At 42.0% G+C, this 22,162-nt stretch overlaps 1 protein-coding gene across 1 annotated transcript in view; it reads right to left on the bottom strand.

Moving 5' to 3' along the window:
- Efcab2 (EF-hand calcium binding domain 2) overlaps positions 1–22,162 on the bottom strand; it is a 78,496-nt gene that overhangs the window by 37,441 nt on the left and 18,893 nt on the right. The window contains exon 2 of the mRNA NM_026626.3: positions 9,587–9,671. Within this exon, the coding sequence (NP_080902.1) occupies positions 9,587–9,671 (85 nt within the window). The remainder of the gene's footprint in view (positions 1–9,586; positions 9,672–22,162) is intronic.

Below are 22,162 nucleotides of genomic sequence, written 5' to 3'. Positions count from 1 at the left end.
TTTATTGAGACTTTAGAATTATCAACATGTGCTGAATTCTGTCAAATGCCTCTTAACTATCTGCATACTAATATGATGTGCTACATAAGTAAATGTCCAGCAAAGTAATACTTTTACATTTCTAGGAAAAACACAATTTGCATTAATGTGCTACTAAATTTTGTTGCTTGTATTTGCAATTTTGTATAGCTATGCATAAGAAAGTTGTGTTGTAGTTTTATGCAATCTTTATTAGGCTTTCAGTGTTAGAATTATATACACTTTGGAAAAATAATTCAGTAGTTTTCCTTTTAGTCCCATCTCCTGAAAGAGATAAGTTCCATAAAGACAACATTTTAAATTTTAATATGCAGCCATCTGGACTGAAGCCTTTTAGCAGCAGAACCCCTTGAAATCCTGGCTACAGAAAGAAGTACATCTAGATTTTCTAGGATCTGTCTGGTTGGCTTTTTACTTCAATTGATTTTCTTAAATATGTATTTTATTCTTCTATGTGTACATGTGTGTGTGAGTGGGTACCTGAGGAGGCCCGCACAGGGAGCTGGAGTTACAGTGGTTATAAACCACATGGGTGGGTGCTGGGAACTGAACTTGGGTCCTCTGCAAGGACAGGACAATCCCTTAACCACTGAGCCACCTTTCCAGCCCTTTTCAGTTGACTTTTTAAATATGTTTTTGAGACTATAATTACATTATTTCTCCCTTGTTTCTTCCCCCCTTGTTCTCTTTCAAATTCGTGTCCTCTTTTTTCTTTGTTGTTACAGACACACACACACATCCCTAATATATAAAAAATACAATCTGCTCAGTCTATTTAATGTCACTTGTATGCATATTTTCAGGAGTGGCCATTCGGCATTAGACAACCAGATGGTGAGTCCTCCCTGGGGAGGACTACTTCTCCCACTCCCCACTCCTCTCATCTGTGGTTCCTTGCCTTTGGTTGAGGTCTCTTGAGCACCACCATTTCCAGGTAAGCATGTCTGTAGGTGCTGTCCTTGTTCAGGACATGTTTAGGCAGCCATAATGGTGAGAAATCATGGGTGAAGCTTCTGTGGCATTTCTAGGAGACACAATCTCTTGACAAACTTGCTGCTCTTCAGGCTCTGGCAATCTTTCTGCTTCCTCCTGCAGTGACCCCTGAGCCTTAGGTGCAGGAGTTCTGTTAGAAACTTATCAGTTGGGACTGGGCTCCACAACTTTGCACGTTGACAAGTTGTGGTTTTCTATACTACTCTCCAAACTAGGAAAGTAAAAAGTGGCCATTCCTGAAGGTGGGAGGGAGAGCAAGACAGAATGGAATAGCAGGGTGCAGGTGCTCTGACAAAGGAAATGGGAAAAACGAGAGGACTTCAATTAGGGAAGGAGGAAAAGGATAATTCAGGAGGGAGGAAAGTAAAATAACAATAAGGATGTCTGAAAAGGAATCACACTAGTATCTACCTAAAACTGCCAACAATACATGTAAGCTGGTGTCTAAATATAAATACATAGTTTAAATGAAAATTTCCCATCTGGGCTGATAATAGTTCCCTCAAGAGCCACACATTACTTAACAAAAGCCCCAACACCACACATGAGAAGTCCTCCTTTGAGTTATCAGGACTGTCCAAGGGATTCCCAAAGCATTACAGACTATCGCTATTGCACTCCCTTAGCTGCCTCCACCCACTAAGGAACTATCCAATCCAAACTTGCTAGATTTATACCAATGTTTCTTTCCAATTTTATAACTAGGTCTTACATGTGATTTTTTTTTCCTTTGAGTTAGTTTGTATACGTAGTGTGTGGGAGGGATCCAACATCATTTCTTTAAAAACCCTATTCGGTTATCCTTGCTCCACCTTTACTGGAGATCAGGTAAAGAACAGTCTCAGTTAGTGTGGCTCTGAAGTAAATTTTCAAAACAGGAAGTAGGCATCCAACCTTCTTTTCTACTTCCAAGGCTGTTTTAGGTCACACCAAGTCCCTTGCAGATAAATCATAAGCTTTAGAACCAGCTTGTCAGCTCAGGGGGAGAAAGGTTGGTAAGGACTGGGGCTGTAATTCAGTGAGTGACACAGTGTTTACCTACCATTCACAAGGCCCTCCATCAAATTCCTAGCCTATAAGGAAAGGAGGGGATGAGGAAGGAAAGAAAGACTTGCTAATAACTCCACCCAATTTGATATGTGCCTCAAGTGGCACATCACCTTGCCCCACAGCCCACTGACAGACTCCATTACATAATCTACTAGACCACAATCCCAAATCCCCATCTATCTCTGAGGGAGTCTGAAAGTTAGAACAGGGCTACCTGCTCAGGCATTAATGGCTAGCACAACCAGAAAGGAATGGTAAGAAACCACAAAGTTCCAACTGCTAGTCTAGAAATGGGGTCAGAGTGCCTATTGGGCTTAACTACCAAGCCAGGGTTTTGGGAAGTAACTATACCACAGAGGAAGCAAGGTCCCTGTCAAATCCATGGGCCTCTGTTAACGGTTTCTTCCTGTACAGATTGCTGCATTTTGTGATGTTTGATCTGTCACCCCAGGCACAACTGATTGAACCAGAGGTGGCTACTTAACCCTGAGGTTACACGTCTCTAACAGCCTTCTGGAGAGGCCTCCGAAGTCTAGCATGAGCTCTGCTCTGCAAAGGCACCCTCTGCAGAATATTAATAAGTGATCAAAGGAGGATTTCCCTTTTCTTCTCTGGAAGTTCTGAAACAAGACATACAGAGGGCTACACTTGAAAGAGGAGTAGCAGAGCAGGCAGTAAGCAAGATCCTAAGACTGCAGAAGCCATGAGTAACAGGCAGAAGGGGGAAGAGGCAGGCAATAGAGACCTGGCAGTAGCAGGGAAGACCCTTGAAGTAGCTGTCACCAGCATGTTAGCTGAGCAAAGCCTATGTGCAGCCACAACAGTGACATGGAATACAGAGTCCCTGAAGCCTTTCAATGACAACAAATACCAACCCGGGGCCCATGAAGCTCAAGTGCCACTGAAGTGAGTTTTCCTTTTTCTTTCATGTGTGTTTGTTTGTGTGTGTGTGTGTGTGTGTGTGTGTGTGTGTGTGTGAGAGAGAGAGAGAGAGAGAGAAGGAGGAAAAGGGAAAGGGAAAGGAAAAGGGGGAGACAGACTGACAGACAGGTTAAGTGAATACTCCAGTGTGAATAGGCTATCTTGTAGGTTAAAAAATAATAAGATAACTTGAAGAAATGCAAGGGATTTTTAAAATATTGATTTCCTTATCTTTTATAGTAAAAAGCTAAATGGTATTTTCTATATTTGAAGTAGTTCATGTGCCTAGAGTCTCCTAAGAGCTTTTCTAAACTTAATGATGTCTTACATGACAAACATTTGAGACTCCACAATTTCTTCCTTCCTTCCTTCCTTCCTTCCTTCCTTCCTTCCTTCCTTCCTTTCCTTTTCTTTCCTTTCCTTTCCTTTCCTTCCTTCTATCCTTCCTTCCTTCCTTCCTTCCTTCCTTCCTTCCTTCCTTCCTTCCTTCTTTCTTTCTTTCTTTCTTTCTTTCTTTCTTTCTTTCTTTCTTTTTTTTTTGTGGCTTTTTGAGACAGGGTTTCTCTGTGTAGCCCTGACTGTCCTGGAACTCACTCTGCAGACCAGGCTGACCTCGAACTCAAAAATCTGCCTGCCTCTGCCTCCCAAGGGCTAGGATTTAAGGCGTGCACCACCACTGCCCAGCGAGACTCCACAATTTCTTTAATGGAAATTAATTTGTTGTTAATTCGATTGCTTTGAGACAAGGTCTTATGCAGCCAAGCTAGTCTAGAACTTATGAGCTGAGGATGACTCTGGACTCCTGACCTCCAGCGTTTACCTTCCAAGTGCTTTTGATCACAGATGTGAGCCACCATGTCCCACTCAAGCAAAGTATTTTTATTTTTAAAAAGCATGCTCTTATGATCATATATCTCGAGCCCACTACTCATCCTAAGTTCTACTGACAAACTAAGGTACAATTCTACTAAAGTTCACCATGGGGGACTAAAGGGAACCTCAAAGTCGGCTCAAGATACCCAAGACCAAGTTTTCAGCACAAAAGAGACTTATTTGCCCCAGAGGGACAGAAGAAGAAACCAGTTCGAAATGTTTCAGGTAGTAACAAGCAACCCACTGTTCACTTAATACTCACAATATCAGACTTCTTTTCTATATATTATGACAAAAATTAAAATAAAATCTTTCAATTTGTGCACAACAGAGAGAAGAAGAAAGGAAAGAAGCCACCAAAAAGGTATCCAAGGCAACCTAGGTCAGTCCTGTGGGAAACAACTCCACACTTTCTCTCTGAGGCAGTCAATGCCCTGGCTTCCTCCTAAGAGAAAAACTTTCTTACTGTGGAATGCAGGCCCTCTTACTACCACACAAACACTTTTTGGGGGCTTGAGGGGTGTCTTTTGAGTTTGTTTCTTTTAACCAAGTTCTTACTCTCCTGTCCAGGCTGGCCTTGAACTTGTATCTCTCCTTCCTGCCTGGGATTACAGGCATGAGCCGCTTCTCTCCACCATTCAGTCTATAAAATACTGCCTTCAATCCTTAACTGTTTGAAGAGTAATAAACCATTTTATAAATCGATAGCTCTTAATAGAGTATTGAACTTCAACATAATGCAATAGATCAGAAACCAGTTCAAACTGGATCCAGTCATACAAAAGTAAGCATGTTATACAGTAGGCCTAACAATTCAAACAGCAAATTTAAACTGTTTAGTAGGTTAAAAATAAGCATCTATTTAGCCTTTCCCTTTTAATCATAAGTCACAATAAATTTCAGACAGATCAACTGCACTTATAAATGGAGAGAGAGAGAGAGAGAGTTGGCCCTGCTCAGCACAGCGTTCCCAGGGTCTTCCTTGAGGCTGGTATGCAGCCAACTTGGAAAACACTACTCAACGAGAAAACTACCTCGACTTCCAACTTGGCTGCTCACTCTTGTGCAACCCTCGGCAAGGTTTTTTGTGTCTGTCCTTCACATCCAGTTTACAAAGGTTTTCAAATGACACCAGACGCATGAGGATACAGTTCCATGTAACTCGTATAAGGCGGCAGGCAGGGCAACATACGAATTTGCAAGTCCAGTGCTCAGAAGCTGAGGCAAGAAGACTGCAGTGAGTTTGAGCCCAGCCTAAGTAACACAGTTACTTGAAGGCCAGCCTGCACTACAGAGTAGGACTGCCTCAAAAGGAAAAAACTAGCATAAGGAATCAAGTTTAAAGGCTGACATCATCCATGTCACTATTCATACTACTTAGCATTCATATTTTAATGCCAAAAGCAATGCCTATTCTCTTAAAACCCATCTTTGTTTAATAAAGTAGACTAAGTTATAAGAACATACACTTTCCCTCAGGGTCTCAGTTCAATTATTTTAATTTTGAATGGGGGAAAGCTGCAGGCCATAAACACACCCCTTCTTCCTAAATTGGCCCTTCTACCAAAAAGGCCTGGTGCATCCTTGCTGCATGGGATGCGGGGGTTCCTTTCACTCTCACTGTCAAGAGCACAGAAGGCAAGAGACAAGCCCAGGGATCTGCGAGAGGCTGCGACAGGGGAATGAGAACATGCTCCCAAGCACAGCCAGAGACTTGGAACTGAAAAAGCCACCTATCTCCAAAACCAGAGGTGCCAAACCTTCACACACAGCTAAAGACGTTAACATGAGGTGATGGATGCAAAGCTCCTACATGTCAGTTACAGGACAGCTGGACTGCCAGAGAGCAAAACTTAAGCAAGTGCTTTTCTCTCTTCCCCTTTGTCTCACAAAGCTGCGGTAGGCCAGGGGTGTAGCTCAGCAGGAGAATGCTTGCCTGGTGTACATAAGGCCTTGGAATCTGTCCCCAGAAACCACAACCAGACAGACCCTAAAGCTAGGCCCTCCCTGACTTTTCTAACAATACTTCTCTCCTGGCCCAGGAAGAGAACTATCCATATTCAAGGAGAGATCAGTGACAAGAACTTGTCCATCATAATTTAGTCTGCCTAATTGCAAAATAGTGCTACAAGCTCCATGCTACTCATCAAACCCTGGAACCAACACCATCCCTGCCCACTCATTTTCCCAAAGGACACATATAAGGTTCAATACTCTGTGAGCTGCCAGGCCACCCTCTAAGTTCCCAGCCTCACTCTGCCCATGACGGTTAACCTTGACTATCATTTTGATAGGATCTAGAATCAACTAAGGGACAAGCGTCTTGAGCATCTGTGGGATAAGATGAGGTCAGCTTCTGGTCACACCTGTGAAGGCTAGCCAAGGTTAACCAAGGCTAACCAAGGCTAACCAAGGCTAACCAAGAACTTTCTACAGGCTGGCTTCCAGGACTGACCAGAAAGTGAGCTGAGCTTCATACTTCTCTCTGTGTGCTTCAGGACTATGGATATAATGTGACGAGCTGCTACCTCAATCTCTTGCCGCCACGACATCCCTGCCATGACAGGTTGTACTCTCAAACTCTGAGGCAAATAACCCCCCCATTCCTCTGTTGAGGGGCATCTGGGTTATTTCCAGCTTCTGGCTATTATAAATAAGGCTGCTATGAACATAGTGGAGCATGTGTCTTTCTTACTAGTTGGAACATCTTCTGGATATATGCCCAGGAAAGTATGGCAGGATCCTCCGGTAGTACTATGTCCAATTTTCTGAGGAACCGCCAGACTAATTTCCAGAGTGGTTGCACAAGCTTGCAATCCCACCAACAATGGAGGAGTGTTCCTCTTTCTCCACATCCTCGACAGCATCTGCTGTCACCTGAATTTTTGATCTTAGCCATTCTGACTGGTGTGAGATGGAATCTCAGGGTTGTTTTGATTTGCATTTCCCTGATGATTAAGGATGTTGAACATTTTTTCAGGTGTTTCTCAGCCATTTGGTATTCCTCAGGTGAGAATTCTTTGTTTAGCTCTGAGCCCCATTTTTTAATGAGGTTATTTGATTTTCTGGAGTCCACCTTCTTGAGTTCTTTATATATATTGGATATTAGTCCCCTATCTGATTTAGGATAGGTAAAGATCCTTTCCCAATCTGTTGGTGGCCTTTTTGTCTTATTGATGGTGTCTTTTGCCTTACAGAAGCTTTGCAGTTTCATGAGGTCCCATTTGTCAATTCTCGATCTTACAGCACAAGCCATTGCTGTTCTATTCAGGAATTTTTCTCCTGTGCCCATATCTTCGAGAGGCTTTTCCCCACTTTCTCCTCTATAAGTTTCAGTGTCTCTGGTTTTATGCCCCTCAATAGAGGAATGTATTTTAAAAAATGTAGTACATTTACATAATGGAGTACTACTCAGCTAATAAAAAAATAAATTTATGAAATTCCTAGGCAAATGGTTGGACCTGGAGGGCATTATCCTGAGTGAGGTAACCCAATCACAAAAGAACTCAAATGATATGTATTCACTGATAAGTGGATATTAGCCCAGAAACTTAGAATATCCAAGATATAAGTTACAATTTGCAAAACACATGAAACTCAAGAAGAACAAAGACCAAAGTGTGGACACTTTGCCCCTTCTTAGAATTGGGAACAAAACACCCATGGAAGGAGTTACAGAGACAAAGTTTGGAGCTGAGACAAAAGGATGGACCATCTAGAGACTGCCATATCCAGGGATTCATCCCATAATCAGCCTCCAAACGATGACACCATTGCATACACTAGCAAGATTTTGCTGAAAGGACCCTGATAGCTGTCTCTTGTGAGACTATGCCGGGGCCTAGCAAACAGATAAGTGTATGCTCACAGTCAGCTATTGGATGGATCACAGGGCCCCCAATGGAGGAGCTAGAGAAAGTACCCAAGGAGCTAAAGGGATCTGCAACCCTATTGGTGGAACAACATTATGAACTAACCAGTACCCCGGAGCTCTTGACTCTAGCTGCATATGTATCAAAAGATGGCCTAGTTGGCCATCACTGGAAAGAGAGGCCCATTGGACATGCAAACGTTATATGCCCCAGTACAGGGGAATGCCAGGGCCAAAAAGTGGGAGTGGGTGGGTAGGGGAGTGGGGGGGAGGGTATGGGGGACTTTTGGGATAGCATTGGAAATATAAATGAGGAAAATACCTAGTTAAAAAAAAAAAAAAAACCCTCCCTTTCTTGAGCGCCTTCTGTTAGGTACTGTTTTAGCAAAACAAGTAACTACCAAGCCCACTACAAGTAAGGTGCTAGAGGACAAATTCAATTCTATCTCCATCTTTTTTATCAAACAGGCTTATACACAAAATTAGAGTACAAAACAAAACTTCATAATGTCTTATATGTTAATATGAAGACATGAAACTTGTTACATTGATTAATCTCAGACCGTGAGGTATGAGAAACTAAGCAATGCATATGGTAACAACTTATAAATAGTCTCATATTGTTCATTCCGTTTGACTTGAGTCTGAAGCACTTGGGCCCCTGGCTAGTACAGGAAATGACGGATGGCCTGGTTTGTAAACAGTTCCTTGCTGTGCTTTAGACTCCCCCGCTGTTTTGCTGGCCTTAGTAGTAGAAGCTCTTGAGACTATGAACCCATGAAATAATCCTCACTTCTCCTGGCCTCCTGGGAGAATGGACTCCTGGATTTCCTATACTGAATTTGGCACAAATCCCACAATTTCTGCTAGTCTCCTGTGTGATTTCCTCTACCTTCCACCAACACCCCAAAATACATAGGCAAGGCTGCCTTCAAATTCATAATTTTCCTGTCTCTAGGACTTAAGTGTTACCCTTACAGGTGTGCTCGGCCACACCTGTATTCTACCCCAGCTCTCCCAATATTTATCACGTCTTTCCATTTCTCATGTTCTGTTTAGCCCATTTTTATCTTACTTGGGAAGTGTATCACTCTATAAACATAACTATTCTTTGTAACATGTAGCTTGATAATACACATCTGTTTACTTTTTATATTTTTTAATAGTATGTGTATGTGTGTGTACTATAGCATTACAGAATCTGTGGTGTGTCTGTGTGTGCACAGGTACATGCAATCAGAGATCAGGAGAGGACAGCAGGTCTCTTCTTCTATGGTTTCTTTATTCCCTTGCTACAGTGGGGTCTCTCTCTGCACTTGAAGCCTGCTGTTCAGCTAGACTGACTAAGCAATGACTTCCTGGGATCTGCTTGTCTCTGCCCTCCAGTGCTGGGGCAGAGGTTTGTGTAGCCATGCAGCTCTTACATCAGCAATGGATCCAAACTTGAGCTCTCATGCCTGCATGGCAAGCACTCTGACAAACTGAGTCATCTCCCCAGTTCATACTTGTGTATTTTAAAATGCAAATTCCATTTGCTCACTAAATAGAGATTTACTGAGTACCAAACATGTGGCATCACTAAAGCTATAATGAAGTTCATCTTACTCAGTTCAGTACAATGAAAATATAGTCTCTCCACTAGACTACAAAGAATAGGAAACAGAATTTATCTTGAAGTGGTAGTTAGCAAAAACATAGAGTATAAGAAAATAAATAAATAGCACACCAAACTTAGTATAGTGCAAAAAAAGGAGAGAACATCCCCTTCTCTTTATGAATTGTATCCACAATTTAGAATTATAAATATTTATAGAATTATAAATATGAATATTTCCAAACCTCACATCTACTGTATTATTCGATTCATGGTCGAACACTTCAAATGCGTCTTTGATCTTCTTATGAAGTTCTGCAATTAGTGCCTCTGAAAAAGACAAAGGAAAGAAAATCACTTTAATTATTAACTCAAAACAAAAATCTAATAAGCTAACTAGAAGTTTTTTGGGGGTTTTCTTTTTTTTTCTCCGAGCATCCACCCATCCATCTGTCTGCTGTGAGACAGGTCTCACTATCTCCAACATAGACCAAGCTGCCTTTCAATCTCAATGCACAGACTCCGGGCATGGACCATCCTGCCTGGCTAAAGCAGAAAGCTAAATGAGGAAGAACCTGAAAGAGTCCTCCTTGGTCTCCTTTATAAATCACATGCCATGTTAACTCCCTGAAGAAGTGCAAAGAATAGATCTGACAAAAGCAAGCTAAGAATGGAAGGGGCTGCTCTGGCACACTCCCTCTTGCTGAAAAACTCATGGCACCAAACTCATGGCACCAAACATTTTGTGTGTAGGTAAGGATGCATACATGTTTGTGAGAGAAACAGAGAAATAGGGAGGGAGGGAGGGAGGGAGGGAGGGAGGGAGAGAGGGAGGGAGGGAGGGAGGGAGGGAGGGAGGGAGGGAGGGAGGGAGGATATCACTATCAGCTCTGACAACTTATTTTTTGAGACAAGTTCTCTTAGCAAACCTAGAGCTCACTGTTTCAAATAGATTGACAAGCAAGCCCCCAGAATCTGCCTGTCTCTGCCCACCGCCCCCTACCCCCACATACACCACTGCAGGAGATATAGATATACTGCTGCCCCTGGCTATTATGTGTTGCTGGGGATCCAAATTCAGATCCTCTTGTTTGTACCAACCTCTTGTCATTTTTGTCACTGAGATATCTCCCTACTGAGTAATCTCTGAAGCCCCTAATTTTGATCTTAAATACAGAGTTCATATACTACAAAAAGCCAACACAGATCTAAATGGAGACTTCCAGCTACTTTCTATCTAATGTAGTTTGGGGGCCATCCTAGCTCAACAAGAAATGCCATCTATCTATTAGTAGTAGGCCTGCTCATGATCTTGCTCTGTTCTTGAGGCGGACTGAAAGTGAGCAAGAGGCATATAACCCACCTGTGCATCCTTTGGGGGGCTTTAAACAAGTGTGAGATTAAAGCCCACTTCCATGGAATAGTGAAGCAATCAATAAGCATTACTGAGAACTTACTAGGCTCTACACATTCAAGGCCATAGCAAAGAGACAAACAGATAAAATTCCTGCCTCACAGCTATTTTTACTAGATATATATATAAATGTCTACATATTTGCCAACATGTACAGTAGGACCTTAAGTACGGGGTGGGGGGTAATTAAGAGATATGAAGAATCCCAATGAAAATGCCCACCTCGGTGACAAGATGACAGGGACAGACTGTCAGACGGGAAGAGCCAATCTGTAAATATCTCCAGAAAGTTTTCAGACAGAGAGAACAGAAGTGCAGAACAGCAGGCTAAAGAGCAGATGGCTGTGAGCTGCTGTGTGAGGAGCTGAGTCCTTTCCTCTGGATACAGTGGAAAACCACTGGAAAGTGCTAAGCATTGTGGTGACCTGCTCATCTTTTCATCTGCCACTGTGCTGAGAAGACACTGGAAAGGGAAAGGTGCTCAGAGACAAGTGCCAGAGGTGGCTGCAGTATTATGTACAGTGGCCACGCCCAGAAGGGGTACAGGGGACATGGACAGAATGAGAGGTCTCAGTTACAATTTGAAGGCAGTTTCACTAAGATGTGCTGACAGAGCTGATGCAGGAGTAGCGAGGGGTGAGACTGGCTTCAGAGTGTTCTGATGAGTAAAGAAGGGGCATCGAGATGCACAGCTCCGTGACAGAGTAGAAATGAGATCCCCCTTATAAAAGGGGGCATCATCAAGGCTCGACTTTTTACACTGATACAGCTATGTAATCAGGTCTCAAAGTTTGCAAAGCAATGCATACGACAGGACACCCAGAAAGGAAGAGAAGGATAAGGTCTGAGCATAGTTTATCACAAAGATAAAACCACCAAACATGGGATGAGACCTCATACCTCCCCCCCACACCTTAGGTAGAAGTCACAGGAAGGAATACTAAGTTAAAAGTCAACAGAAAACATGGGATGTTTGTGATACTCATTCTCCCTATTCTAATGTAACCACTAATCTTGTGGCCGTGTTTTCCTCCAGGCTGTCTTTGTCCACACCCTTTTGTACGTGGCAGTTCACGTCATGGTTCACTCACTCGAGTAGTTACTGGTAAGTAGTGGGGTCTGGTTCCAGCTCATTCTTAGAACTAGAGAAACCAAGGCTTGGTGAAGTTCAGCAGCTCACCCAAGGTCAGAGTTTATTTAGGGATTGAACTGGATGGAACACAGGTCTTAATGACTTGAATCCTGTTCCTCTGTCACTCCCTCCATCTGACTATTAGCATTCATAACATAAGAACTATAACCTATAGTTCCTTCAGGTAAATGTACTTTTCCAGATTGCAGCATAATCTCCCATCTTTAGCAGCACCAGAGGAATACAACAGAATTTATTAACATAATTAAATTTTACTATAACATGGCAATAAAAAGCTTGCTAATTTTATAAACAAAACATGAATGTTGCTTCAGTACTTAAATTTACATTTCTCTGATTACATGTGAGTCTCACTAATGCTCCATGTGTTTGCTTGCCACCTGTTTTCAGTTATTAATCATCAGCTCAAGTTCTTTACTCAGTCCTTACTAGGACCTTCTATTATCCCTTACAGTTTCTGCTTGGAAGCAGACTCAGCCCCTGTTAAAAGCACTTCGAACAACTTTCAAGGTCACTTGTTTAATTTGGTTTTATAAAACAAGAGCAGATACTCTTTCCAGACATCAAAATCATCCATTCCCAGAAGCAGGGCAAAGAAAATGGGAGAGTTTAAATTAGCTTAAAATCGCCTAAATATCTCTGCCTTCTCCACCCAGAACTAGTTACTCTTGATATTGTGCTTTAGCCTTTCACTCAAAAATAACTTGTAAGTATTCTTCCTTTTCAAAGTTATTACATTAGATACTTTTGTGACTGCTTGATATTCAAGTAGAGGTCTTTACCAAAATCAGTAAGACCCACCCCTACATGTGGACCTTTAGGTTACTCTCCTTATTAGAGTAACTTACTTAGTGAACATGCTTGTCTGGCTCATGTCTGTGCATTTGTAGTCCACTCCAATGAAATTCAATGATGGAGGAGGCTGGGGAGATGGCTTAGTCTGCAAAGTTCACTGAAGAGCATGTGGACCTGAGTTCTATCCCCAAAACCCATATAAAAGCTCAGGCCATCACCAATTCTTGTATTTTCAGGGCTCTGGAGGCTGAGACAGGACACTCCCAAAGGCTTGCTCACGAGCAGTCTAGCTGAATCAGAGAGCTCCAAGCTCACAAAAGTGGACAGCAATGGAGGAAGACACCTGATATTGACTCCTGACCTATACACACACACACACACAAAGAGAGAGAGACAGAGACAGAGACAGAGACAGAGAGACAGAGAAATTGGTTGAAGTATATGACATATGAGAAAGGTCCCAGGTGACCTAAAACTGACTAGATAGCAGAGGATGACCTTGAACTTCTGATCCTCCTCCCACCACCTCCTGCGTGCTGGGAGTAGAAGCATGTGCCACCACACCCAGTTTACAGAGTATAGGTATCTGATCCAGCACTTCATGCATGCTAGGCACATACTCTACCAACTATCCTCCATCCCTAGTCCCAGCAAAGTTCCTATTAGTAATATCCATAGGAAATCTGAAAGAGAGCCCACTGTTGCCACTCTGGAAAGAAATTCAGGGAGCTACTGGAGAAATGGGTTGATAGTCCACAAACCCAAAGAGCCTGCATTCATCTTGAAGTACAACCAGTTGGGACTGAGGGGCTGGTGGCTTACAAGGTAGTAACTCATGATCACACATAGCAGCCACTTTTGTCCTTGGGTAGCTGCAGTGCCCTTTGAGCAGCAAAACAAGCTCACTGTATTGCTCTGATATCATGTACATGTGTACAGACTAAATATTATTATTATTTTGATAGGCATTTGTTTGTTTTGAGACAAATCCTCACTATATAGCCCAATGAGATCTGTAACTCTAACAGCTCTTGCATCCGTCTTCTGATTGCTAGGATTACAGGTATGGGTTACCACACCCACCATTGGTTTTCTTGTGAAATCATTTTTTAAGTTATAGTTGTCAGTTACAAATTTATAACTTTAATAATTGCATTTTAACATTTTCAAAAATGCCTTCCATTTTTAGGTGAAGTTTTTTATTGGTAGAATACTATCAAAAACTGAGAGACTTGTACAAAAAAATGTATCAAGAAGTGCATCTCCAGACAGGTATGGTGGCTCACCCCTTTAATCCCAGCACTTGGAAGGCAGAGGCAGACAGATCTCCATGAGTTTGAGGTCAGCCTGGTCTACAATGTGAATTCCAAGACAGCCATGGCTATATAGTGAAGCCTTGTCTCAAGGGAAAAAATTGAATTTCCACCATGGGTAGTGGCACACATTCGTATCTCAATACTCAAAAAGGTGGAGTCAGGGAGATCAAGAGTTCATAGTCCTCCTCAGCTAAACAGTGAGGGCTTATCTTTTTTTTAAAAATAGCTTTAAATGACTTTATTTTTACTAAAAGTGTGGGGCATTTTCAGATCCGAGTACAGGTGACCACAGAAGGCCTCTAACCTCCTGGAACTCAAGTTACAGGTGGTTAGGAACAATCTGATGTGGGTGCTGGAATTCAAACTTGGGTCTTCTGAAAGAGCAGCAAATGTTCTTAATCACTGACCCATCTTTCTAGCCCAGAAAATAAATTTCAAAAAATAAGTAAAAGGAATTGAATATTTTAGATATTGTAGCCATTTGGAAGGTTTTTTTAATTCAAGGTCAGTCTCAGCTACACTTTGAGACCCTGCCTCAATAGCTAAGGAGGGCTGGTAGGACAGCCCAGTGGGTGAAGGTGCTTACCATGGAAGGCTGACAGCCTGAGTTCAGTCTCTGGAACCCATTTAATGGTGGAAGGAGAGAGAACTGACTCCCCAGAGCTATCTTCTAGCCTCTATACATATACCACAGCACAACCTCAATAACAATTAGTAAAAATGACAAAAATAATAAATTAGAGACAGGGAGATGTAGCTCAATAGTAACAGGCTTGCCTAGCATCTGCAAAGCAAGATAAATAAAAGTTTATCTCCACCACTGCTCAACAAAAGGTTATCAAGTCACTTATTTACTTCCAAAACCTCTTCTAGTTATTATTCCAGTATATTAACCAGTACTATTTTCCATGGTTATGCTTTGAGTGATAAACCACTTGTTGCCCAGAGGTCATCACTTTAAACTTTTTCATGGTCCTATGGCTCAGCTATCTGAGGGACTCCAGACTCACCTCCTGCCTTTTTGCCTATGGTCACCTTTCCCACGCTACTCCTCAAATAACCACGAGCTATAATCTGCTCCCCAGTGCAACTAGAAACTTCCTACTCATAGCTCATCTTTTCCATTTTCTTCAATTAAGAAACTTTCAAACACAGAGAAGAGTTGAGAGCTCAGCAGCGCCCTGTGCTCACCACCGAGACAGAAGAACTGTTAAGACTGCCATTTGTTTCTATCCTCCCTGCTATGTAAGTCAGGCACAATGACCTCAATACTGCAACATTCATCTCCTAAAAATAAGGACAAACTCCTATATCATCTCAAGCTATTTTAATATCCTCAAAAATAACCAAATTCACTATAATCATCTAGTGTCTGTTCCATATTCAAATGTCTCCATCTGTCCCCAAATGTCTTTGCTACTTCCTTTAACCTAAAATTTCATAAAAGTTTATGTACTACATTTAATGTGTATATGTGTGTATTTTTCTACAGTCTATCGTTCACATTCCTTCTCACACCTATGAAATGAGCTTGTTGTCGACAGTTCTACACACTAGCTTACATAATGTTCCCTGTAACCTGGACTTGACTGATAGCTTTCCTTTCCATTACTGATCCATCAAAATCCATCCCTTCAGGGAATGCCACCTACAGTTTCTCACTGATTCATTGCTGTCAGTTGATTCCTGATATCTCTCTCTCTCTCTCTCTCTCTCTCTCTCTCTCTCTCTCTCTCTCTCTCTCTCCTTCCCTCTTTCTCCTTTCCTCCCCCTCTCTCCAAGGTCCCCCCTCGCCCCCTTCCCTCCACCAAGTTTATCATTCCAACTTCCAACTCATTCAGTTTACAACAAGGCATGTCCAAAGTTCTAGATGACGACAAATGCTTCCTCATTCTATTTACTAAACACTCTAAAACATGTCCCCATTTCCCTTCCATCTGCACTGCCACCACTTGAGTTTAGAGGCTCACCACTTCTGAATGGATTAAAGTCATTTCCTGCCTCTCTGCCATTAGCTTCCTTTCCCATTCCACTCCTTAGCTTCTCTCCTCTCTTCTTTCTCCCTCCTTTCTTGTTGTCTATCATGGATTGCAGAACAAGAAAGCTCTTGTCACATTGTGATTTGATCTTCAACTTCCTAATCCCTGGACCTTGCAGGAAATAAACTCCAGTTCTTTATAATGTAGCCAATATTTTGTTATAGGAGCACAGACAAATAATCTAGACTATGTTAATGTAGAAAATTAAATCTTTGTGAATGCTTCTGGGAATATAAAATGGTACAGATGCTATTTAAAAAACAATATGGCAACTCCTCAAAAATTTAAACATTTCATTTCCATTGCTCCAACAATTCTGACTCAAAATCAGGGATTAGAATTTCCAACAGTCAAAAGATAGACTCAATCCAAGTACTCAGTCAAATGGAGAAATGAAATGGGGGCGACACATTCAATGAAGACCATTTGTTGCAGGATGGTTTTGTCATTTTGGCATTGGCATTGTCAGCTATTTAGAGCATGGAGAATGTGTAAAAATTATTTTCCATCACCTCTGATTGGTTAATAAAGAGCTGATTCAGCCTATGACTGGGCAGAAGAGAACAGAGTGGGACTTCCAATCTCAGTAGTGAGGGAAAGAGTCACTGGCAAAAAAGAGAGGAGAAGAAGAAGAGAGGAAAAGAGGAGAAGGACCAGAAGGATTTGCCATGAGGGCGCTATGAGAGAGCAGTCATGAGGACACACATGGAACAGAGCAAGCCAAGGCTTGACTCAGATTCAGGTAAAGGACTGGGAAGTAGGCAGTCCTAGAGGGTTACAATAGATGAGTATCTGTCCAGCATGGTACCTATAGCTTGTTAATAGATGTATTAGGTCTACATGTCATTTATTCGGAAGCTAAAGTGGGCTAGAGTGGGCATAAAAAATGGGGCAAATTCCTAAACAGAACAGCAATGGCTTGCACTGTAAGATCAAGAATTGACAAATGGGATCTCCATAAAATTGCAAAGCTTCTGTAAGGCAAAGACACTGTCAATAAGACAAAAAGGCCACCAACAGATGGGGAAAGGATCTTTACCAATCCTAAATCTGATAGGGGACTAATATCCAATATATACAAAGAGCTCAAGAAGCTGGACTCCAGAAATTCAAATAACCCCATTAAAAATGGGGTTCAGAGCTAAACAAAGAATTCTCAACTGAGGAATACTGAATGGCTGAGAAGCACCTGAAAAAAATGTTCAACATCCTTAATCATCAGGGAAATGCAAATCAAAACAACCCTGAGATTCCATCTCACACCAGTCAGAATGGCTAAGATCAAAAATTCAGGTGACAGCAGATACTAGTGAAGATGTGGAGAAAGAGGAACACTCCTCCACTGCTGGTGGGATTGCAAGCTTGTACAACCACTCTGGAAATCAGTCTGGGGGTTCCTCAGAAAATTGGACATAATACTACCAGAAGATCCAGCAATACCTCTCCTGGGCATATACCCAGAAGAAATTCCAACTGGTAATAAGAACACATGCTCCACTATGTTCATAGCAGCCTTATTTATAATAGCCAGAAGCTGGAAGGAACCCAGATTTCCCTCAACAGAGGAATGGATACAGAAAATGTGGTACATTTACACAATGGAGTACTACTCAGCTATTAAAAACAATGGATTTATGAAATTCTTGGACAAATAGATGTATCTGGAGGATATCATCCTTAGTGAGGTAGCCCAATCACAAAAGAAGTCATTAGATATGCACTCACTGATAAGTGGATATTAGCCCAGAAACATAGAACACCCAAGATACAATTTCCAAAACACAAGAAATTCAAGAAGACGGAAGACCAATGGGTGGATACTTCATTCCTCCTTAGAATAGGGAACAAAATACCCATGGAAGGAGTTACAAAGTTTGGAGCTAAGACGAAAGGATGGACTATCCAGAGACTACCCCACCCAGGGATCCATCCCATAATCAGCCACCAAACCCAGACACTATTGCATATGCCAGAAAGATTTTGCTGAAGGGACCCTGTTAAAGCTGTCTCATATGAGGCTATGCCAGTGCCTGGCAAATACAGAAGTGGATGCTCACAGTCATCTATAGGATGGAACACAGGGCCCCCAATGGAGAAGCTAGAGAAAGCACCCAAGGAGCTGAAGGGGTCTGCAACCCTATAGGTGGAACAACAATATGAACTAACCAGTATCCCCAGAATTCGTATCTCTAGCTGCATATGTAGCAGAAAATGGCCTAGTCGGCCATCACTGGAAAGAGAGGCCCCTTGGTATTGCAAACTTTATATGCCCCAGTACAGGGGAATCCAGGGCCAAGAAGCAGGAGTGGGTGGGTAGGGAAGCAGGGCAGAGGGAGTGTATAGGGAACTTTGGGGATAGTATTTGAAATGTATATAAAGAAAATATCTAATAAAAATGCTTTAAAAAAATAGAACAATCTAACAAGAGGGCTGGAGAGATGGCTCAGTGGTTAAGGGAACATACTGCTCTTCCAGCAGACCTGAGTTCAATTTCTAGCACCACATCAGCTTTGGTGGCTCACAACCACCAATACCTCTAGCTCCTCTGTCACCTGCATACACACACACACACTCACAAATTAATTAAATAACTAGTTAATTAATTAATTAAAAGTAAGTAAATAGCCGGGCGTGGTGGCACACGACTTTAATCCCAGCACTCGGGAGGCAGAGGCAGGCGGATTTCTGAGTTCGAGGCCAGCCTGGTCTTCAAAGTGAGTTCCAGAACAGCCAGGGCTATATAGAGAAACCCTGTCTCGGAAAAAAAAAAAAAAAGTAAATAGGGTCTAGAGAGATGGTCCAGTGGTTAGGAATGCTTGCTGTTGTCCCAGAGGACCTGAGTTCAGTTCTCAGCACCCATATCAAGCAGCTCACAACTGCCTGTAACTCCAGCTGACTTCCAAGAGCATGCACACACACAGGTATGGCATATGCTTGCAAAGACATACAGACATAAATAAAATCATTTAAAAATAAGTCAGTAAGTACATAATTCGAATAGCCTAAGACAGGGTTCTTATCTATTCTATAATTAAGCAGTAAATTGAAAGAAGCATGTATTTCTTCCTAACATGGAGAGAAGCCACACACCACACTGCAGCCAAGTCATCACTGTATACTTATTATATGCATATACTTTTATCTTATGTCCAAGAGCTTCAGTTTAAGATACAAACAGATCCACCTACACACAACGGTGCATGCAGATAGTCTATAAAGAAAATCTGGAGGCAGAACTGCTTGGGTCCACATGTTAGAAGCTAGTCTAGGCAACATGGCAAGAGCATGTATGGGGGAAATGCAGCATGTATTTTGCACTGTCAACAGTGAATGGAGTACAGAAGGACTAACCCCAAACTGTCACAAACTCTTCCAAAACCTGAGTCTACAGAAACTCCTCTCCACTCAGTGAGGGTTAAAATAAACTTGACTTACGCATTTTTCCTTTTCATTCTTTCTCTTTTCTTTTTAAAAATGATTTGTTTTTATTTTATGTGCATAGGTGTCCTGCTTGTTTATATGTGTGTGATGGTCAGATTTCCTGGAACTGGAGTTATAAATAGTTGTGAGCTGCCATGTGGGAGCTGGGAATTGAACCCAGGTCCTTTGGAAAGCAGCCAGTGCTCTTAACCACTAAGCCAACTTTCCAGCCCCTCTTTCTCTTTTCTTAAATGTGATCACTCTATGTGATCCAGGTTGGTCACAAACTCTTAGGTTCAAGTGATACTCCCATCTTATCCTCCAAGTACATGAGCATACAAGGCACATCTAGCCTAAACATCATTTAAGAAAAAAAGAAAGAAAAGGGGAAAAAACAATGTAAGAAATAATGGTCTGTAGCATCCCTTTTTTTATTTTTGTTTTTTCTTCCTTTAGAGTCACAAAATCCTTCAAAAACATTAATAAGGGACAGAAATGATGGCTCAGTAGTTAACAACACTTGTTGCTTTTGCTGGGCAACTAGGTTTGGTTTCTAGAACCCACACAGTGACTCAGAACCATTTGTAACTCCAATTCCAGGGGATCTTTCACCTTCTGCTGGCCTCTGTAAACATCAGGCACTCACACTGTACACAGTCAACATGCTTTAATCCTAGCACTCAAGAGGCAGAGGCAGGTGGATATCTGAGTTAGAGGCCAGCTTGTCTACAGAGTGAGTTCTGGGACAGCCAGAGAGATACACAGAGAGACCCTGTCATGAAAACCACATTTTTAATTATTTGTTTATGTGTGTTGGTGTTTTCCCTGCATGTATGTCTGTGTGAGGGTGTCAGATCCCCTGGAACTGGAGTTGAGAGCTGCCATGTGGGTGTTAGGAATTAAGCCTGGGTCCTCTAAAAGAGCAGCCAGTGCTCTTAACCTCTGATTAACCATCTTTCCAGTCCATTAAAATTGTTTTTAAAAGAAGAAAGAGAGGAGAAGGAGGAGGGGGAGGAGGAAGAAGAGAAGGAGGAGGAAGAAGAGGAGGAAACAGGGAAAAGCACATTTTAGAGTTGCATTTCAATATTCAACATCTTTTCATGATTAAAAAAAATCTAAAAACTAGGAATTTCTTAACATTCTTCAGCACAATAGGAGCCTTTATGGAAAACCTAGAACTGAAGTCAGACTTTCTAGTGAAAGGTAGTCTGTATGCCTAAGAATCAGTGTGGACAAACTGTCTCCTGTGTATCGACCTGGCATACACGTTCTAAGTGAGAGCCTCACTTTCTCTCTAAGGATAATTTGATCCAAGTTTACAGCACTGAAGCCAAAAGCAAGCAGCTTGGGGAATACTAAAGGCAAAACATCTTTTTACCTTGTTTTATTTTCTCATGATATTGTCCACGCTACCCACCAGCTAACTTCCAGCTTAGCAAGCCCTGCTGCCTCAGCCTGAGTAGCCGAGCCTTACAGACAAGTAACAGCACAGACAATACCCCACTCACTTATTACTGACATTCTGGGCTGGTCCCTCCTGCTGACTTGTGCTGAGGATGAGGCCTGGCTGTCTGCTAGGCCATGCCACCACTGCTGATTCAAGTTTGCAACCTCGACTCTACTGAACTGGATTGCCGGTGTATCTGTGAAGTGTTTGTGAGTGGGTCAAGCTGCCACTGCTAACCTGTGAACTGAACTGCCAATTTCCAGACAACACAGATAGGACTTGCTCCAAAGAACCCTTCTAAACAGGTTCCCCCCACCCCTGCCCACCAGCCCCATGTATCCCTTCTTTTCCACTACCTCTGGTGGGTGGTGGGCTAAAAAGGAGGTTAGAGTGTTTAAGAACCATCATTTTAAAAAGGCTTTAAAAAAACTTGATGTTATACCCAACAACCTCCTTTGGCCTCCACATGACTATCAGAGGTGTAAGCACCCTCACACATCCATGCACATACACTACACACACTCATATATACAGACATATGCAAATAAAATTGAATTTTTAAATACTTCTTGCTTCACATTTGTGTAAATACAACATGGTAAGTTGGTACTGTCTGTGTGATGCTCTCTTTTGTAATTCCAACACTCAGGAGGCTGAGACCCGAGAATCACTGAGTTTAAAGCCAGCCTGGACCACAGAAAAAGAGGGCAGGAATTTTGACTATAACTACAACTAAGTAGAAAAATGTGGTTTTTAAAATAGACATATTCACAAGGCAGTCTTTGTGTTGTTGCCCCTCCCGTATGTGTGTTTGTGTGTTTGTGTGTTTGTGTGTGTGTGTGTGTGTGTGTATGAGGAGAGAGAGAGAGAGAGAGAGAGAGATTCCAGCCACAATCTATCTTTCTTTCTTTCTTTTTTTTTTTTTTTAAGAACAGAGTCTCAAGAAGCAGGCTAGGCTAGCTGCCCAATGAGCCCCAGAGATCCATCTCTCTTTGCCTCCCCACTCCATCTCCCATCATTACCCAAGTGCTAAGATTATGAGCCTAAGCCAAGAAGCCTGGCTTTTTTTACATGTGAATCCTAGGAATCACACACTGGCCCCTTCAAGTAGCTTACTGACAGCTATCTCCCCAGCCCACAAAGTCTTATTTTAGCTTTAATTCATTAGTCATAGAAATAAACAATACCATAATTCATAAGTTTGCTAGAAATACCAACTTCTTGCTAGAGAAAATGT

This window comes from Mus musculus, chromosome 1 (genome assembly GCF_000001635.26).
Source record: "Mus musculus strain C57BL/6J chromosome 1, GRCm38.p6 C57BL/6J".
Lineage (NCBI taxonomy): Eukaryota > Metazoa > Chordata > Mammalia > Rodentia > Muridae > Mus > Mus musculus.
Note: the sequence above shows the minus strand (reverse complement) of the source record. Positions and strands in the feature narration are given on the sequence as shown.